The 21,782-nt window shown below is 45.0% G+C and overlaps 1 protein-coding gene across 1 annotated transcript; it reads left to right on the top strand.

Annotated features, from left to right (window-relative positions):
• The first annotated feature begins 19,476 nt into the window (after positions 1 to 19,476).
• On the top strand, positions 19,477 to 21,369 carry LOC123184674 (uncharacterized). The gene is made up of 2 exons (XM_044596756.1): positions 19,477 to 20,415; positions 20,528 to 21,369. The coding sequence occupies exons 1-2, from the start codon at positions 19,496 to 19,498 to the stop codon at positions 21,234 to 21,236; spliced, it is 1,629 nt and encodes a 542-aa protein (XP_044452691.1). The 5' UTR covers positions 19,477 to 19,495; the 3' UTR covers positions 21,237 to 21,369.
• The last annotated feature ends 413 nt before the right edge of the window (positions 21,370 to 21,782 follow it).

Raw genomic sequence — 21,782 nt, 5'->3', positions numbered from 1 at the left:
GTTACCGGCAAGTCACTTTACTCGTACCGTAATGCATGATCCCGTGACCAGACACTTGGTCACTTTGAGCTCATTATGATGATGCATTACCGAGTGGGCCTAGAGATACCTCTCCGTCATACGGAGTGACAAATCCCAGTCTTGATCCGTGTCAACCCAACAGACACTTTCGGAGATACCCGTAGTATACCTTTATAGTCACCCAGTTACGTTGTGATGTTTGGTACACCCAAAGCATTCCTACGGTATCCGGGAGTTACACGATCTCATGGTCCAAGGAAAAGATACTTGACATAGGAAAAACTCTAGCAAACGAAATATATGATCTTGTGCTATGTTTAGGATTGGGTCTTGTCCATCACATCATTCTCCTAATGATGTGATCTCGTTATCAATGACATCCAATGTCCATAGTCAGGAAACCATGACTATCTGTTCATCAACGAGCTAGTCAACTAGAGGCTTACTAGGGACATGTTGGTTTCTATGTATTCACACATGTATTACGATTTCCGGATAACACAATTATATCATGAATAAAAGACAATTATCATGAACAAGGAAATATAATAATAATCCTTTTATTATTGCCTCTAGGTCATATTTCCAACAGTCTCCCACTTGCACTAGAGTCAATAATCTAGTTACATTGTGATGAATCGAACACCCATGGAATTCTGGTGTTTGATCATCTTTTTCTCTAAGGAGAGGTTTAGTCAATGGATCTGCTACATTCAGATCCGTATGTACTTTACAAATATCTATGTCTCCATCTTGAACATTTTCACGAATGGAGTTGAAGTGACGCTTGATGTGCCTGGTCTTCTTGTGAAACCTGGGCTCCTTGGCAAGTGCAATAGCTCCAGTGTTGTCACAGAAGAGTTTGATCGGCCCCGACGCATTGGGTATGACTCCTAGGTCGGTGACGAACTCCTTCACCCAAATTGCTTCATGCACTGCCTCCGAGGCTGCCATGTAATCCGCTTCACATGTAGATCCTGAAGGAAATATGCCCTAGAGGCAATAATAAAGTTATTTTTTATTTCCTTATATCATGATAAAAATTTATTATTCATGCTAGAATTGTATTAACCGGAAACATAATACATGTGTGAATACATAGACAAACAGAGTGTCACTAGTATGCCTCTACTTGACTAGCTCGTTAATCAAAGATGGTTATGTTTCCTAACCATGGACAAAGAGTTGTTATTTGATTAACGGGATCACATCATTAGGTGAATGATCTGATTGACATGACCCATTCCATTAGCTTAGCACCCGATCGTTTAGTATGTTGCTATTGCTTTCTTCATGACTTATACATGTTCCTATGACTATGAGATTATGTAACTCCCGTGTGCTGGAGGAACACTTTGTGTGCAACCAAACGTCACAACATAACTGGGTGATTATAAAGGTGCTCTACAGGTGTCTACAAAGGTACATGTTGGGTTGACATATTTCGAGATTAGGATTTGTCACTCCGATCGTCGGAGAGGTATCTCAGGGCCCTCTCGGTAATGCACATCACTTAAGCCTTGCAAGCATTGCAACTAATGAGTTAGTTGTGGGATGATGTATTACGGAACGAGTAAAGAGACTTGCCGGTAATGAGATTGAACTAGGTATTGGATACCGACGATCGAATCTCGGGCAAGTAACATACCGATGACAAAGGGAACAACGTATGTTGTTATGTGGTCTGACCGATAAAGATATTCGTAGAATATGTAGGAGCCAATATGGGCATCCAGGTCCCGCTATTGGTTATTGACCGGAGACGTGTCTCGGTCATGTCTACATTGTTCTCGAACCCATAGGGTCCGGACGCTTAAGGTTTCGATGACAGTTATATTATGAGTTTATACGTTTTGATGTAACGAAGGTTGTTCAGAGTCCCGGATGAGATCACGGACATGACGAGGAGTCTCGAAATGGTCGAGACATAAAGATTGATATATTGGAAGCCTATGTTTGGATATCAGAAGTGTTCCGGGTGAAATCGGTGTTTTACCGGAGTACCGGGAGGTTACTGGAACCCCCCGGGAGGTATATGGGCCTTAGTGGGCCTTAGTGGAAGAGAGGAGAGGTGGCCAGAGATGGGCCGCACGCCTCTCGCCCCTTGGTCCGAATAGGACAAGGAGAGGGGGCCGGCCCCCCTTCCTCCTCTCTCTCCTCTTTCCCCCCTCCACGAATCCTATTCCAACTAGGAATGGGGGGGGTGTCCTACTCCCGGAGGGAGTAGGACTCCTCCTGGCGCGCCTCCTCTTGGCCGGCTGGCTCCCCCCTTTGAGCATTTATATACGGAGGCAGGGGCACCCCCTAGAGACACAAGTTGATCCACGTGATCATATTCTTAGCCGTGTGCGGCGGCCCCTTCCACCATAGTCCTCGATAATATTGTAGCGGTGCTTAGGCGAAGCCCTGCGACGGTAGTACATCAAGATCGTCACCACGCCGTTGTGCTGACGGAACTCTTCCCCGACACTTTGCTGGATCGGAGTCCGGGGATCGTCATCGAGCTGAACGTGTGCTAGAACTCGGAGGTGCCGTAGTTTCGGTGCTTGATCGGTCGGGCCGTGGAGACGTACGACTACATCAACCAAACGCTTCCGTTGTCGATCTACAAGGGTACGTAGATCACACTCTCCCCTCTCGTTGCTATGCATCACCATGATCTTGCGTGTGCGTAGGAAATTTTTTGAAATTACTATGTTCCCCAACAGTGGCATCCGAGCCTAGGTTTTTATGGTTTGATGTTATATGCACGAGTAGAACACAAGTGAGTTGTGGGCGATATAAGTCATACTGCTTACCAGCATGTCATACTTTGGTTCGGCGGTATTGTTGGATGAAGCGGCCTGGACCGACATTACGCTTACGCTTACGCGAGACCGGTTCTCCCGACGTGCTTTGCACATAGGTGGCTTGCGGGTGACAGTTTCTTCAACTTTAGTTGAACCAAGTGTGGCTACGCCTGGTCCTTGCAAAGGTTAAAACAACACCAACTTGACAAACTATCGTTGTGGTTTTGATGCATAGGTAAGATTGTTTCTTGCTTAAGCCCGTAGCAGCTACGTAAAACTTGCAACAACAAAGTAGAGGACGTCTAACTTGTTTTTGCAGGGCATGTTGTGATGTGATATGGTCAAGACATGATGCTAAATTTTATTGTATGAGATGATCATGTTTTGTAAAAGAGTTATCGGCAACTGGCAGGAGCCATATGGTTGTCGCTTTATTGTATGCAATGCAATCGCGCTGTAATGCTTTACTTTATCACTAAGCGGTAGCGATAGTCGTGGAACCATAAGATTGGCGAGACGACAACGATACTACGATGGATATCAAGGTGTCGCGCCGGTGACGATGGTGATCACGACGGTGCTTCAGAGATGGAGATCACAAGCACAAGATGATGATGGCCATATCATATCACTTATATTGATTGCATGTGATGTTTATCTTTTATGCATCTTATCTTCCTTTGATTGACGACAGCATTATAAGATGATCTCTCACTAAAATTATCAAGAAGTGTTCTCCCTGAGTATGCACCGTTGTGAAAGTTCTTCGTGCTGAGACACCACGTGATGATCGGGTGTGATAGGCTCTACGTTCAAATACAACGGGTGCAAAACAGTTGCACACGTGGAATACTCAGGTTATACTTGACGAGCCAAGCATATGCAGATATGGCCTCGGAACACGGAGACCGAAAGGTCGAGCGTGAATCATACAGTAGATATGATCAACATAGTGATGTTCACCAATGAAACTGCTCCATTTCACGTGATGATTGGACATGGTTTAGTTGATTTGGATCACGTGATCATTTAGAGGATTAGAGGGATGTCTATCTAAGTGGGAGTTCTTAAGTAATATGATTAATTGAACTTAAATTTATCATGAACTTAGTCCTGGTAGTATTTTGCAAATTATGTTGTAGATCAATAGCTCGCGTTGTTGCTTCCCTGTATTTATTTTGATATTTTCCTTGAGAAAATTGTGTTGAAAGATGTTAGTAGCAATGATGCGGATTGGATCCGTGATCTGAGGTTTAACCTCATTGCTGCACAGAAGAATTATGTCCTTGATGCACCGCTAGGTGACAGACATATTGCAGGAGCAGATGCAGACGTTATGAACGTTTGGCTAGCTCAATATGATGACTACTTGATAGTTTAGTGCACCATGCTTAATGGCTTAGAATCGGGACTTCAAAGATGTTTTGAACGTCATGGACCATATGAGATGTTCCAGGAGTTGAAGTTAATATTTCAAGAAAATACCCGAGTTGAGAGATATGAAGTCTCCAACAAGTTCTATAGCTAAAAGATGGAGGAGAATCGCTCAACTAGTGAGCATGTGCTCAGATTGTCTGGGTACTACAATCACTTGAATCAAGTGGGAGTTAATCTTCTAGATAAAATAGTGATTGACAGAATTCTCTAGTCACCATCACCAAGTTAGTAGAACTTCGTGATGAACTATAATATACAAGGGATAACGGAAACAATTCCCAAGCTCTTCGTGATGCTGAAATCGACGAAGGTAGAAATCAAGAAAAACATCAAGTGTTGATGGTTAACAAGATCACTAGTTTCAAGAAAACGACAAAGGGAAGAAGGGGAACTTTAAGAAGAACAGCAAGCAAGTTGCTGCTCAAGTGAAGAAGCCCAAGTCTGGTCCTAAGCCTGAGACTAAGTGCTTCTACTGCAAAGGGACTGGTCACTGGAAGCAGAACTGCCCCAAGTATTTGGCGGATAAGAAGGATGGCAAAGTGAACAAAAGTATATTTGATATACATGTTATTGATGTGTACTTTACTAGTGTTTATAGCAACCCCTTAGTATTTGATATTGGATCAGTTGCTAAGAGTAGTAACTCGAAACAGGAGTTGCAGAATAAACAGAGACTAGTTAAGGGTGAAGTGACGATGTGTGTTGGAAGTAGTTCCAAGATTGATATGATCATCATCGCACACTCCCCTATACTTTCGGGATTAGTGTTGAACCTAAATAAGTGTTATTTGGTTTTTGTGTTGAGCATGAATATGATTTGATCATGTTTATTGCAATACGGTTATTCATTAAAGTCAGAGAATAATTGTTGTTCGGTTTACATGAATAAAACCTTCGATGGTCATACACCCAATGAAACAAGTTCGTTGGATCTCGATCGTAGTGATACACATATTCATAATATTGAAACCAAAAGATGCAAAGTTAATAATGATAGTGCAAGTTATTTGTGGCACTGCCCTTTAAGTCATATTGGTGTAAAGCACATGAAGAAACTCCATGCCGGTGGGCTTTTGGAATCACTTGATTATGAATCACTTGATGCTTGCGAACCATGCCTTATGGGCAACATGACTAAAACGCCGTTCTCCGGAACAATGAAGCAAGCAACAGATTTGTTGGAAATCATACATACTGATGTATGTGGTCCGATGAATATTAAGGCTTGCAGCGGATATCGTTATTTTCTCACCTTCACAGATGACTTAAGCAGATATGGGTATATCTACTTAATGAAACATAAGTCTGAAACATTTGAAAAGTTCAAAGAATTTCAGAGTGAAGTTGAAAATCATCGTAACAAGAAAATAAAGTTTCTACGATCTGATCGTGGAGCAGAATATTTGAGTTACGAGTTTGGTGTACATTTGAAACAATGCGGAATAGTTTCGCAACTCACGCCACCCGGAACACCACAGCGTAATGGTGTGTCCGAACGTCGTAATCGTACTTTACTAGACATGGTGCGATCTATGATGTCTCTTACTGATTTACCGCTATCGTTTTGGGGTTATGCTTTAGAGACGGCCACATTCACGTTAAATAGGGCACCATCAAAATCCGTTGAGACGACGCCTTATGAACTATGGTTTGGTAAGAAACCAAAGTTGTCGTTTCTGAAAGTTTGGGGCTGCGATGCTTATCTGAAAAAGCTTCAACCTGATAAGCTCGAACCCAAATCGGAGAAATGTGTCTTGACAGGATATCCAAAGGAGACTATTGGATACATCTTCTATCACAGATCCGAAGGCAAGACTTTTGTTGCTAAGTTCGGAAACTTTCTGGAGAAGGAGTTTCTCTCGAAAGAAGTGAGTGGGAGGAAAGTAGAAAACTTGATAAGGTAATTTTACCATCTCCCTTATTGGAAAGTAGTACATCACACAAACCTGTTTCTGCGACACCTACACCAATTAGTGAGGAAGCTAATGATAATGATCATGAAACTTCAGGACAAGATACTACTGAACCTCGTAGATCAACCAGATTGAGATCCGCGCCAGAGTGGTACGGTAATCCTGTTCTGGAAGTCATGCTGCTAGATCATGATGAACCTACGAACTATGAAGAAGCGATGATGAGCCCAAATTCCGCAAAATGGCTTGAGGCCATGAAATCTGAGATAGGATCCATGTATGAGAACAAAGTATGGACTTTGGTTGACTTGCCCGTTGTTCGGCAAGCCATTGAGATTAAATGGATCTTCAAGAGGAAGACGGACGCTGATGGTAGTGTTACTATCTACAAAGCTAGAATTGTCGCAAAAGGTTTTCGACAAGTTCAAGGTGTTGACTACGATGAGAGTTTCTCACTTGTATCTATGCTTAAGTCTGTCCGGATCATGTTAGCAATTGCCGCATTTTATGAAATCGGGCAAATGGATAAACAAAACTACATTCCTTAATGGATTTATTGTATATGATGCAACCAGATGGTTTTGTCAATCCTAAAGGTACTAACAAAATATGCAAGCTCCAGCGATCCATCTATGGACTGGTGCAAGCATCTCGGAGTTGGAATATACGCTTTGATGAGATGATCAAAGTATATAGTTTTATACAGATTTGTGGTGAAGCCTGTATTTACAAGAAAGTGAGTGGGAGCACTACAGCATTTCTGACAAGTATATGTGAATGACATATTATTGATCAGAAATAATGTAGAATTATTCTGCAAAGCATAAAGGAGTGTTTGAAAGAAGTTTTTCAAAGAAAGACCTTGGCGAAGCTGCTTACATATTAAGCATCAAGATCTATAGAGATAGATCAAGATGCTTGATAAGTTTTTTCAATGAGTACATACCTTGACAAGATTTTGAAGTAGTTCAAAATGGAACAGTCGAAGAAGGAGTTCTTGCCTGTATTGCAATGTGTGAAGTTGAGTAAGACTCAAAACCCGACCACGGCAGAAGATAGAAAGAGAATGAAAGTCATTCCCTATGCCTCAGTCATAGGTTCTATAAAGTATGCCATGCTGTGTACCAGATCTATTGTATACCATACACTGTGTTAAGAGAGGGAGTACAATAGTGATCTAGGAGTAGATCAATGGACAGCGGTCAAAATTATCCTTACTGGAATAAGGATATGTTTCTCGATTACGGAGGTGACAAAAGGTTCGTCGTAAAGGGTTATGTCGATGCAAGTTTTGACACTGATCCAGATGACTCTAAGTCTCAATCTGGATACATATTGAAAGTGGGAGCAATTAGCTAGAGTAGCTCCATGCAGAGCATTGCTGACATAGAAATTTGCAAAATATATGCGGATCTGAATGTGGCAGACCCGTTGGCTAAATTTCTCTCACAAACAAAACATGATCACTTTTTGGGTCTTAATCACATAGCGATGTGAACTAGATTATTGAATCTAGTAAACCCTTTGGGTGTTAGTCACATGGAGATGTGAACCAGTCACATAAAGATGTGAACTATTGATGTTAAATCACATGGCGATGTGATCTAAATTATTGACTCTAGTGCAAGTGGGAGACTGAAGGAAATATGCCCTAGAGGCAATAATAAAGTTATTATTTATTTCCTTATATCATGATAAAAATTTATTATTCATGCTAGAATTGTATTAACCGGAAACATAATACATGTGTGAATACATAGACAAACAGAGTGTCACTAGTATGCCTCTACTTGACTAGCTCGTTAATCAAAGATGGTTATGTTTCCTAACCATGGACAAAGAGTTGTTATTTGATTAACGGGATCACATCATTAGGTGAATGATCTGATTGACATGATCCATTCCATTAGCTTAGCACCCGATCGTTTAGTATGTTGCTATTGCTTTCTTCATGACTTATACATGTTCCCATGACTATGAGATTATGTAACTCCCGTGTGCTGGAGGAACACTTTGTGTGCAACCAAACGTCACAACGTAACTGGGTGATTATAAAGGTGCTCTACAGGTGTCTCCAAAGGTACATGTTGGGTTGACGTATTTCGAGATTAGGATTTGTCACTCCGATCGTCGGAGAGGTATCTTAGGGCCCTCTCGGTAATGCACATCACTTAAGCCTTGCAAGCATTGCAACTAATGAGTTAGTTGCGGGATGATGTATTACAGAACGAGTAAAGAGACTTGCCGGTAACGAGATTGAACTAGGTATTGGATACCGACGATTGAATCTCGGGCAAGTAACATACCAATGACAAAGGGAACAACGTATGTTGTTATGCGTTCTGACCGATAAAGATCTTCGTAGAATATGTAGGAGCCAATATGGGCATCCAGGTCCCGCTATTGGTTATTGACCGGAGACGTGTCTCGGTCATGTCTACATTGTTCTCGAACCCGTAGGGTCCGCACGCTTAAGGTTTCGATGACAGTTATATTATGAGTTTATACGTTTTGATGTAACGAAGGGTGTTCGGAGTCCTAGATGAGATCACAGACATGACGAGGAGTCTCGAAATGGTCGAGACATAAAGATTGATATATTGGAAGCCTATGTTTGGATATCGAAAGTGTTCCGGGTGAAATCGGGATTTTACCGGAGTACCGGGAGGTTACGGGAACCCCCCGGGAGGTATATGGGCCTTAGTGGGCCTTAGTGGAAGAGCCCCTTGGTCCGAATAGGACAAGCAGAGGAGGCCGGCCCCCCTTCATCCTCTCTCTCCTCTTTCCCCCTCCACGAATCCTATTCCAACTAGGAAAGGGGGGGAGTCCTACTCCCGGAGTAGGACTCCTCCTGGCGCGCCTCCTCTTGGCCGGCCGGCTCCCCCTTTGAGCCTTTATATACGGAGGCAGGGGCACCCCCTAGAGATACAAGTTGATCCACGTGATCATATTCTTAGCCGTGTGCGGCGGCCCCTTCCACCATAGTCCTCGATAATATTGTAGCGGTGCTTAGGCGAAGCCCTGCGACGGTAGTACATCAAGATGGTCACCACGCCGTCGTGCTGACGGAACTCTTCCCCAACACTTTGCTGGATCGGAGTCCGGGGATCGTCATCGAGCTGAACGTGTGCTAGAACTCGGAGGTGCCGTAGTTTCGGTGCTTGATCGGTCGGGCCGTGGAGACGTACGACTACATCAACCAAACGCTTCCATTGTCGATCTACAAGGCTACGTAGATCACACTCTCCCCTCTCGTTGCTATGCATCACCATGATCTTGCATGTGCGTAGGAATTTTTTTTGAAATTACTACGTTCCCCAACAGATCCCGCCATGACGCTCTGCTTGCAACTGCACCAGCTTACTGCCCCACCATTCAAAATATACACGTATCCGGTTTGTGACTTAGAGTCATCCAGATCTGTGTCAAAGCTAGCATCGACTAACCCTTTACGACGAGCTCTTCGTCACCTCCATAAACGAGAAACATTTCCTTAGTCCTTTTCAGGTACTTCAGGATATTCTTGACCGCTGTCCAGTGTTCCTTGCCGGGATTACTTTGGTACCTTCCTACCAAACTTACGGCAAGGTTTACATCAGGTCTGGTACACAGCATGGCATACATAATAGACCCTATGGCAGAGGCATAGGGGATGACACTCATCTCTTCTATATCTTCTGCCGTGGTCGGACATTGAGCTGAGCTCAATTTCACACCTTGCAACACAGGCAAGAACCCCTTCTTAGACTGATCCATATTGAACCTTTTCAATATCTTATCAAGGTATGTGCTTTGTGAAAGACCTATGAGGCGTCTTGATCTATCTCTATTGATCTTGATGCCTAATATATAAGCAGCTTCTCCAAGGTCCTTCATTGAAAAACTCTTATTCAAGTAGGCCTTAATGCTGTCCAAAAGTTCTATATCATTTCCCATCAAAAGTATGTCATCTACATATAATATGAGAAATGCTACAGAGCTCCCACTCACTTTCTTGTAAACGCAGGCTTCTCCATAAGTCTGCATAAACCCAAACGCTTTGATCATCTCATCAAAGCGAATGTTCCAACTCCGAGATGCTTGCACCAGCCCATAAATCGAGCGTTGGAGCTTGCACACCTTGTCAGCATTCTTAGGATCGACAAAACCTTCCGGCTGCATCATATACAATTCTTCCTTAAGGAAACCATTAAGGAATGCCGTTTTGACGTCCATTTGCCATATCTCATAATCATAGAATGCGGCAATTGCTAACATGATTCGGACGGACTTCAGCTTCGCTACAGGTGAGAAAGTCTCATCGTAGTCAACCCCTTGAACTTGTCGATAACCCTTAGCGACAAGCCTAGCTTTATAGATGGTCACATTACCATCCGCGTCTGTCTTCTTCTTAAAGATCCATTTATTTTCTATGGCTCGCCGATCATTGGGCAAGTCAGTCAAAGTCCATACTTCGTTTTCATACATGGATCCTATCTCGGATTTCATGGCTTCCAGCCATTTGTCGGAATCCGGGCCCGCCATCGCTTCTTCATAGTTCGAAGGTTCACTGTTGTCTAACAACATGATTTCCAAGACAGGGTTGCCGTACCACTCTGGTGCGGAACATGTCCTTGTGGACCTACGAAGTTCAGTAGCAACTTGATCTGAAGTTTCATGATCATCATCGTTAACTTCCTCTCTAGTCGGTGCAGGCACCTCAGGAACATTTTCTTGAGTTGCGCCATTTTCCAGTTCAAGAGGTAATACTTCATCAAGTTCTACTTTCCTCCCACTTACTTCTTTCGAGAGACACTCTTTCTCTAGAAAGGATCCATTCTTGGCAACAAAGATCTTGCCTTCGGATCTGAGTTAGAAGGTATACCCAATAGTTTCTTTAGGGTATCCTATGAAGACGCATTTTTCTGACTTGGGTTCGAGCTTTTCAGGTTGAAGTTTCTTGACATAAGCATCGCATCCCCAAACTTTTAGAAACGACAACTTAGGTTTCTTCCCAAACCATAATTCATACAGTGTCGTCTCAACGGATTTCGACGAAGCCCTATTTAAAGTGAATGCGGCAGTCTCTAAAGCATAGCCCCAAAATGATAGTGGTAAATCGGTAAGAGACATCATAGATCGCACCATATCTAATAGAGTGCGATTACGACGTTCGGACACACCATTACGCTGAGGTGTTCCAGGCAGCGTGAGTTGTGAAACTATTCCATATTTTCTTAAGTGTGTGCCAAATTCGTGACTCAAGTATTCTCCCCCACGATTTGATCGCAAGAACTTGATTTTCCTGTCACGATGATTCTCGACCTCACTCTGAAATTCCTTGAACTTTTCAAAGGTCTCAGACTTGTGTTTCATTAAATAGATATACCCATATCTACTCAAGTCATCAGTGAGGGTGAGAACATAACGATAGCCACCGCGAGCCTCAACACTCATTGGACCGCACACATCAGTATGTATGATTTCCAATAAGTTGGTTGCTCGCTCCATTGTTCCTGAGAACGGAGTCTTGGTCATTTTACCCATGAGGCATGGCTCGCATGTGTCAAATGATTCGTAATCAAGAGACTCTAAAAGTCCATCTGCATGGAGCTTCTTCATGCGTTTGACACCTATGTGACCAAGACGGCAGTGCCACAAGTATGCGGGACTATCATTATCAACTTTACATCTTTTGGTATTCACACTATGAATATGTGTAACATTACGCTCGAGATTCATTAAGAATAAACCATTCACCATTGGAGCATGACCATAAAACATATCTCTCATATAAATAGAACAACCATTATTCTCGGATTTAAATGAGTAGCCATCTCGAATTAAACGAGATCCTGATACAATGTCCATGCTCAAAGCTGGCACTAAAACAATTATTGAGGTTTAAAACTAATCCCGTAGGTAAATGTAGAGGTAGCGTACCGACGGCGATCACATCGACCTTGGAACCATTCCCGACGCGCATCGTCACCTCGTCCTTCGCCAGTCTCCGCTTATTCCGCAGCTCCTGCTTTGAGTTACAAATGTGAGCAACTGCACCGGTATCAAATACCCAGGAGCTACTACGAGTACTGGTAAGGTACACATCAATTACATGTATATCACATATACCTTTCGTGATGCCGGCCTTCTTGTCCGTTAAGTATTTGGGGCAGTTCCGCTTCCAGTGACCATTTCCCTTACAATAAAAGCACTCAGTCTCGGGCTTGGGTCCATTCTTTGGCTTCTTCCCGGCAGCTTGCTTACCGGGCGCGGCAACTCCCTTGCCGTCCTTCTTGAAGTTCTTCTTACCCTTGCCTTTCTTGAACTTAGTGGTTTTATTCACCATCAACACTTGATGTTCCTCTTTGACTTCTACCTCTGCTGATTTCAGCATTGCAAATACTTCAGGAATGGTCTTTTCCATCCCCTGCATATTGAAGTTCATCACAAAGCTCTTGTAGCTTGGTGGAAGCGACTGAAGGATTCTGTCAATGACCGCGTCATCCGGGAGATTAACTCCTAGCTGAGTCAAGCGGTTATGTAACCCAGACATAGTGAGTATGTGCTCACTGACAGAACTGTTTTCCTCCATCTTACAGCTGAAGAACTTGTCGGAGACTTCATATCTCTCGACCCGGGAATGAGCTTGGAAAACCATTTTCAGCTCTTCGAACATCTCATATGCTCCGTGTCTCTCAAAATGCTTTTGGAGCCCCGGTTCTAAGCTGTAAAGCATGCCACACTGAACGAGGGAGTAATAATCGGAACATGTCTGCCAAGCGTTCATAACGTCTTGTTCTGCAGGGAGAGCAGGTGCTTCACCTAGCGGTGCTTGTAGGACATAATCTTTCTTGGCAGCTATGAGGATGATCCTCAGGTTCCGGACCTAGTCCGTATAGTTGCTGCCATCGTCTTTCAGCTTGGTTTTCTCTAGGAACGCGTTGAAGTTGAGGACAACGTTGGCCATTTGATCTACAAGACATGTTGTAAAGGTTTTAGACTAAGGTCATGATAATTAAGTTCATCTAATCAAATTATTAAATGAACTCCCACTCAGATAGACATCCCTCCAGTCATCTAAGTATAACATGATCCGAGTTAACTAGGCCGTGTCCGATCATCACGTGAGACGGACTAGTCAACGTCGGTGAACATCTTCATGTTGATCGTATCTTCTATACGACTCATGCTCGACCTTTCGGCCTTCTGTGTTCCGATGCCATGTCTGTACATGCTAGGCTCGTCAAGTCAACCTAAGTGTTTGCATGTGTAAATCTTTCTTACACCCGTTGTATGTGAACGTTGGAATCTATCACACCCGATCATCACGTGGTGCTTCGAAACAACGAACTGTCGCAATGGTGCACAGTTAGGGGGAACACTTTCTTGAAATTATTATGAGGGATCTTCTTATTTACTACCATCGTTCTAAGTAAACAAGATGTAAAACATGATAAACATCACATGCAATCAAATAATAATAGTGACATGATATGGCCAATATCACATAGCTCCTTTGATCTCCATCTTGGGGCTCCATGATCATCTTGTCACCGGCATGACACCATGATCTCCATCATCATGATCTTCATCATCGTGTCTCCATGAAGTTGCTCGCCAACTATTACTTCTACTACTATGGCTAACACGTTTAGCAATAAAGTAAAGTAATTTACATGGCGTTTCTCAATGACACGCAGGTCATACAAAAAATAAAGACAACTCCTATGGCTCCTGCCGGTTGTCATACTCATCGACATGCAAGTCGTGATTCCTATTACAAGAACATGATCTCATACATCACATATATCATTCATCATTCATCACAACTTTGGCCATATCACATCACAAAACACTTGCTGCAAAAACAAGTTAGACGTCCTCTAATTGTTGTTGCAAGTTTTACGTGGCTGCAAGAGGGTTCTAGCAAGAACGTTTTCTTACCTACGTTGAAGCCACAACATGATTTGTCAACTTCTATTTACCCTTCATAAGGACCCTTTTCGTCGAATCCGCTCCAACTAAAGTGGGAGAGACAGACACTCGCCAGCCACCTTATGCAACTAGTGCATATTAGTCGGTGGAACCGGTCTCACGTAAGCGTACGTGTAAGGTTGGTCCGGGCCGCTTCATCCCACAATACCGCTGAAGCAAAATAAGACTAGTAGCGGCAAGAAAGTTGACAACATCTATGCCCACAACAAATTGTGTTCTACTCGTGCAAAGAGAACTACGCATAGACCTAGCTCATGATGCCACTGTTGGGGAACGTTGCAGAAAACAAAAATTTTCCTACGGTTTCACCAAGATCCATCTATGAGTTCATCTAGCAACGAGTGATCGGATTGCATCTACATACCTTTGTAGATCGCGAGCGGAATCGTTCAAGAGAACGGGGATGAGGGAGTCGTACTCGATGTGATCCAAATCACCGGAGATCCTAGCGCCGAACGGACGGCACCTCCGCGTTCAACACACGTACGGTCAGCGTGACGTCTCCTCCTTCTTGATCCAGCAAGGGGGAAGAAGAGGTTGATGAAGATCCAGCAGCACGACGGCATGGTGGTGGATGCAGGAGTCACCGCAGCAGGGCTTCGCCGTTCTACTGCAAGAGGGAGAGGTGTAGCAGGGGAGAGGGAGGCGCCAAGAGTCAAGGGTGCGGCTGCCCCTCCCTCCCCCCTTTATATAGGCTCCCCAAGGGGGGGCGCCGACCCTAGGAGATGGGATCTCCTAGGGGGGGCGGCGGCCAAGGGTGGAGTGGCCCCCAAGGCAAGTGGGGGGCCCCCCACCCTAGGCGCAGGGGGTGGGCCAAGGGGGGCGCACCAGCCCACTATGGGCTGGTTCCCCTCCACACTTCAGCCCATGGGGCCCTCCGGGATGGGTGGCCCCACCTGGTGGACCCCCGGGACCCATCCGGTGGTCCCGGTACAATACCGGTGACCCCCGAAACTCTCCCGATGGACGAAACTGCACTTCCTATATATAATTCTTCACCTCCGGACCATTCCGGAACTCCTCGTGACGTCCGGGATCTCATCCGGGACTCGGAACAACTTTCGGTTTACTGCATATTCATATCTCTACAACCCTAGCGTCACCGAACCTTAAGTGTGTAGACCCTACGGGTTCGGGAGACATGTAGACATGACCGAGACGGCTCTCCGGTCAATAACTAACAGCGGGATCTGGATACCCATGTTGGCTCCCACATGCTCCTCGATGATCTCATCGGATGAACCACGATGTCGAGGATTCAAGCAACCCTGTATACAATTCCCTTTGTCAATCGGTACGTTACTTGCCCGAGATTCGATCGTCGGTATCCCAATACCTCGTTCAATCTCGTTACCGGCAAGTCACTTTACTCGTACCGTAATGCATGATCCCGTGACCAGACACTTGGTCACTTTGAGCTCATTATGATGATGCATTACCGAGTGGGCCCAGAGATACCTCTCCGTCATACGAAATGACAAATCCCAGTCTTGATCCGTGTCAACCCAACAGACACTTTCGGAGATACCCGTAGTATACCTTTATAGTCACCCAGTTACGTTGTGACGTTTGGTACACCCAAAGCATTCCTACGGTATCCGGGAGTTACACGATCTCATGGTCCAAGGAAAAGATACTTGACATTGGAAAACTCTAGCAAACGAAATATACGATCTTGTGCTATGTTTAGGATTGGGTCTTGTCCATCACATCATTCTCCTAATGATGTGATCTCGTTATCAATGACATCCAATGTCCATAGTCAGGAAATCATGACTATCTGTTGATCAACGAGCTAGTCAACTAGAGGCTTACTAGGGACATGTTGGTGTCTATGTATTCATACATGTATTACGATTTCCGGATAACACAATTATAGCATGAATAAAAGACAATTATCATGAACAAGGAAATATAATAATAATCCTTTTATTATTGCCTCTAGGGCATATTTCCAACAGGGACTCCCTCAAGAAGCGCTTCGTCGTTGCCGATCGGGTGGGCACGGCCCGGCTCGCGTCGCTACACGGCGAGTACGAGCGGCTGCGGATGGCGGACGATGATGATCTGGACAGCTACGCCGGGAAGCTCGGGGCCATGACAGCGCGCTATGCAGGTCTGGGGGCGGTGCTCAACAACGCGGCACTCGTGAAGAAGATGTTGGACACGGTGCCAGACCGCTTGTACCCCGCCATCGCCGGAATTGAATAGTTCTGCGACATGGAAACGATGGCGTTCGAGGAGGCTTTGGGGCGGCTCAAGGCGTTCGAGGAACGGACAAGGCGTCGCGGGTAGGATGGCGGCAGGCGTGACAGCGAGGAGTTGTTGCTGACTGCGGCACGGTGGGCAGCTCGGCAGCGATGCCAGGGCGGAGGCGGCTTCGACTATGATGACGACGGCGTGGGCAGCATGGCATCGGGCGGCGGAGGCAAGATGCGCGGACGCTGCTACAGCTGCGGCGAGTGCAGCCACTTCAAGCGTGAATGCCCAAAGCTGAGGAAGGCACCGGCGGCGGAGCGGACACTGCTGGCAGACGTCGACGTCCAAGACGCCGGCCTCCTTTGAGCCGTGGCTTAGGGTGTGTGTGTTGGGCATAAGCCACGCGAGATGCGTCGAGCGTGTGTGCGTACGTGTGTGTGTGCCCAGTCTATTGGCGAATGTGGGGGTGGGGTGCGTGAGTGGGTGTGTGGCGGGCTCTACGCGACCGGGACGTGTGCGTGCGCGTTGGGGGCGCTGACTGAGCGGGCTGGACCGAGTGCTCCGCGTAGATGGGGACGTGGGTTAGTGCCCTCGGCATGTACATGGTATAAAGTCTCCCGTGTGCGTTGTAACTGCTGTGCTGGAGTTTGAGCTTGGGGAAAGAAAAGCCGTACGTGCGACTGGGCGTTCGAGCGCCAGAAATCACCGAGTCCACTATGTGCTCCCTTCTTTCTCCCTTCCTCTTCTTCCTTGTGTCGTTTGAGCGCAGTAGAGAGAGAAGAGAGGGCTACGGGGTGAGAGGGAGAGAGCTAGGGCAGGAGCTTCGATTCCAACAAATACCTCTGTTGAAGAAGTTCTGCAGCATGAACTCTGTTGCAAACATCTGAGTACAATATCATCCTTGTTGCAAAGCAAGCAGGTCAACCAGACGACCACCCGGTGTTTAATCCAGTGGCTACGAGGCAGCGGATCTTTTAGAAAGATCCAACGGTTACAAGTCCTTGATCTTTTTTGTCCCAGTTACAAGTCCATCCTTGACTTGCAACTGGGTTCGAATTTTTTTGACCCAATTGCAAGTCAACCATTGACTCGCAACTGGGCTTGATGTTTATTTTACATCACAACTCAGCCTAATTTTGTTTGCAATAGTTGCAAGTCCATCCTCAACTTACAACCGGGTCTGGATTTTTTCTACCTCACCTTCAAGTCAACTCTCAACTCGCAACTGGGCTCGATGCTTATTTTGTATCACAACTGGTCTCAACTCTTTTTTGCATTAGTTGCAAGTTCACCCCCAACTTGCAACCGAGTCTAACTTTTTTTGTGCCTCGGTTGCAAGTCCACCATCGACTCGCAAATGGGGGTTGATATATTTTGTACCAATTTGCCTGTCAATCATCGACTCGCAAATTGGGCCCACACTTTTTTATCGCAGTTGAAATACAACCATTAACTCATAACCGGGTTCTTAATCCTTTTTTGCCACACTTGCAAGTCAACCAACGACTCACAACTGGGCCTGGCCTTTTTTTCGTCCCAGTTGCAAGTCCATCATTGACATGCAACTGGGCCCTTGTTCCTTTTTTGCCCCATTTTGCAAGTACACCTCTGACTCGCAAGTGGTCCAATGTTTTATAACCCAATTGTAGTCCACCATCGACTCACAACTCAACTTCACCCTTTTTAATCCCAATTGCAAATCCACCATCGACTTGCAACTAAGCCAACCCTTTTTTGTCCCAGTTGCAAATCCACCACTAACATGCAACTGGGCATTTGAAACCGATTTTTTTGCCTCAGTTTCAAGTACACCATCAATTCGCAACTGGGCCTTGACTCACAATTAAGCCTAATTTTTTTGCCTTAGTTGCAAGTTCATCATCGACTCGCAACTTGGCCTTGACTCGCAATTGAGCCTGATTTTTTTGTCTTGGTTGCAAGTCCACCATATCGACTCGCGCAAGTCCAGCATCGACTCGCAACTAGGGCATTTCTTTGCTTTTTTCGTAGGTTTTCTTCACAGGTAAAGGAATCCTGCCAGAATTTTCCCAAAAAGGCTCGGATGTGGCAGTGTCATTTTTTTTGGAGAGTTCCTTGTTGATGCCTATTAGCCTCAAATTGGCCAGCCTATATTTTTTTTTGGAGAGGTTGCTGGCAGGCATGTGTAATGTGTTGAATATTTGGACGTTTATTTTTGTAGAACAAAATGTCGACCTGAGAAGAATTCTAAAAGGTAAATGCTTGACGAAAAAAATAGGAAGATACAATGTTGCTATCAAATTTTGACTAAGTGATTGTTTACCAAAATGAACAGAAAATGCATTTCATTAATGCTGAAAATTTTGTTCAACGTATATTAGAAGATATTTGCAGCCCACATTTAAAAATTGTTCACCTTGTTTGAGAAATTGTTCACCATGTTAGAGAAAAAATGTTCGCCATATTTTTGAAAAATGTTCACCATATATAAAGAAGTTCACCGTGTAACTAAAAATACTCATCATATTTTACAGAATGTTCAGTGTATATATATTTCAAAAATGTTCAGCTGGTTCTGAATGCCAAACATGACCAAATGTCAGTTAGTCAACATGCAAGCTACAATCTGACCAGCCGAATGTGAACCTACCTGCAAATCCCTGCATTATGCTACCTATTTAATTAATTTTTGAAGCACGTACGTGTACTGATATTGCTAGTATACACTGCCGCTTAAGCATGCGACTGACGCGACAGTGGTACTGTACTAAACTAACTTAAATCAGTGATAATTGCAGCTCTTTTAGGTTTTTTTTAGGGTAGCTCTTTTAGGTTTGTTAGCGACTGGGACGAGCAGACCATGCACGCTCGCAGATTCTGTGGCGGTTCCAGATTGCTTGTCTACGTACGTGGGCTGCCGGTCGACCAGACGTACAACCCTAAAGAAACAAAGAAAGAAAATAAGTGCTGAGATAAAAAAATATGTGGTGAAGTAGACTTAGATGTGACATAGTTATATGAGTCCATGTGAAAAAGGAACGACAAATCGTATTTACAACGGATCCGGAGGAATTGCAACCCTGAAACAGGGTGGACAGACCTAGTAGACTCCAGTCTTAAAACGTGTACGGCGCTCCTGCACCCGATAAATAGGGATCGAACGCTAAAAGCTCGACGGTGATGGCCATGGACGGTGAGCTGCTCGAGCCCAAACCGTGGGCGCCGTCCACGGGCTCCTCCGAGCAGGAGGCCGATGTGGAGACTGCTTCCGGTGACCACGGCAAGGAGCCCGCTGCGCAGCAGGATCTGACGCGCATCCTGCCGGAGGACATGCTAGCAGACGTCTTGCGCCATCTCGCGCCGCGCTGGCTCGCGGCATCCCGCTGCGTCTGCAGGGACTGGCGCGCCACCGTCGACGCCCGCCGCCTCCTGCGCGCGGACCTGCTCCCGCTCTCGTTCCATGGCATCTTCCTCCACTTTGACGCGCACACGTTCCCGGAGTTATTCGCCCGTCCCTCCTCCTCCTCCACGGGCGGCCTCGCCATCAGCGGCGGGCTCGACTTCCTTCCGGACGCCAACACGTCCATCAAGATTCCCCAGCACGGCTACCGTAAGGGTTGCCGATATGGCATCGTGGATCACTGCAATGGCCTCCTCTTGCTCGGTAATAGATACGTGGTTAACCCTGCTACACGACGCTGCCATCATCTGCCCCTGTGCCCGCCGGCGCCCAAGCTTCCCTTGCAGATGGTTGGCCACGTCAGACAGATTACGTTCAATAGGTACCTGGTCTTTGATCCGATGGTGTCACCACACTACGAGGTGTTCGTGATTCCCCGTACGTTTTTCGTCGGTCATGGGAAAGAAATGGAGTATTTTGACCCCTTAGTGAAGGAATCTAGGTGGACGTCAGGTTCGTCATCTTCATGGATCTTCCGTGTCTTCTCTTCAAAGACAGGTCAATGGGAGGAGAAGTCCTTTGTTCGAGAAGAGGGTGCTCCAAGGACCAACATAACATACTCGCCGGTGGAATGGCGAGAACGCGCGGTCTACTGGCGAGGAGCACTTTACCTGCAACGCCAGGCTAATTTCGTTTTAAGGTTTGTTGTGTATATATCCTTTTTCATCTGCCTTCCCTTGGTGGAAGGATTTCTTTACTTTGGTAAGTTTTTATGTTCACATATTTCAAACAATAATGCTTTGGTTTTGCAGAATGTCCCTGTCCAACAACAAGTACTGCCTAATTGAGCCACCCATGGGCATGGGATTGAGCGTACATCCAAATCGTTATCTAGAAAGGTCAGAACAAGGGGTGTACTTTGCAGCTGTTGATAAGTATCGTCTTCGGGTTTGGGTCCTTAGCGAATCATCTGGCCAAATCGAGTGGGTATTCAAGCATGACAATGACCTTGAGCACGCTGTATCACATCACCGCGGACAATTCCATGGACCTTGGGTGTTAAAAGATGTTAACTACAACTCATTTTGCTCCCATCTTCCAGGATACAAAAAGAAAGGTACAGTTGGAGATAACTTTGAATGGAACTCCGATAGCGATGACGATGAAGTAAAGACTGAAGGGTGTTACCTAGCGGAGAACAAGAAAGGAAAAAATACATGGAAACTCATTGATACTAACCCTGTCGAAGATTTTCAAATGGAAGATGAAGTGTCTTATGTTTACAATCCTGATATTATAATACTCGGATTTCACCCATATAGAGAGATCGTCTTCCTGACTAGTGGATCCAGGGAGAAGGAAGTGGCCTATCATTTGAGTACCTCCAAGGTTGAAGGCATAGGCAACATATGCCCAACAAACTATACCCAGTTCAATGGATTCTCTAACCAACCGCCCATCATCGGATATTCTTTTACCTACACGCCGTGTTGGCTTGAAGAGTTGGCTAGAAACATTTAGTTTAGAAGCTCATCTGAAACGTTGACAAACTTGTTGGTTGGAATGTATGTGAGCACATGATTGCTTAGTCATTTTTAGTTTATACATGGATTTACAAGGATTGGTTCCTACATAAAAAAAAGACCACCGTGTGTGGTATGTTTTTGTTCGGTTACTGGTGCCTTAATTGTTAAATTTATATGTTCTTTTATCTTCAATATTTTGTATCATGGCGAGTCCTACCTTGAGAGATCTTACTCTGATGGGGTGTCTTCTATGATCACTTCCGTACTAGTGAATGGTGGTTTTCAATTTTTGTATGATTTGGATAATGGTTTTGGCTGAGAGGACGGAGAGCATAGAGTACATGCGCACGATTTTTTTACTTATCTAATCCTTCGTCAAACAAAATTGACAGAAAATACACCTCTCTGAATAAAATTGCCAAAATTGCCCTGCTGGAGGGCTGTCGTCACGTCACGTGTACTTTCCACAATCTTGGTGTACGTGGCACCGCAAATGACCTCATGCCCGTCGCAGCAGGGTGCTTCAACCACCTTTTATTGT

The sequence above is a fragment of the Triticum aestivum genome, chromosome 2A (assembly GCF_018294505.1).
Source record: "Triticum aestivum cultivar Chinese Spring chromosome 2A, IWGSC CS RefSeq v2.1, whole genome shotgun sequence".
In the NCBI taxonomy this organism is placed as follows: Eukaryota; Viridiplantae; Streptophyta; class Magnoliopsida; order Poales; family Poaceae; genus Triticum; species Triticum aestivum.
This window is presented reverse-complemented; position numbering and strand designations above follow the sequence as displayed.

Excerpts from the sequence above, each read along its gene's own strand:
- LOC123184674 (XM_044596756.1), top strand. The coding sequence starts at position 19,496 with ATGGCCATGGACGGTGAGCTGCTCGAGCCCAAACCGTGGGCGCCGTCC. Across the intron at positions 20,416-20,527 it reads CAGGCTAATTTCGTTTTAAG|AATGTCCCTGTCCAACAACA; the intron begins GTTTGTTGTGTA and ends TTGGTTTTGCAG.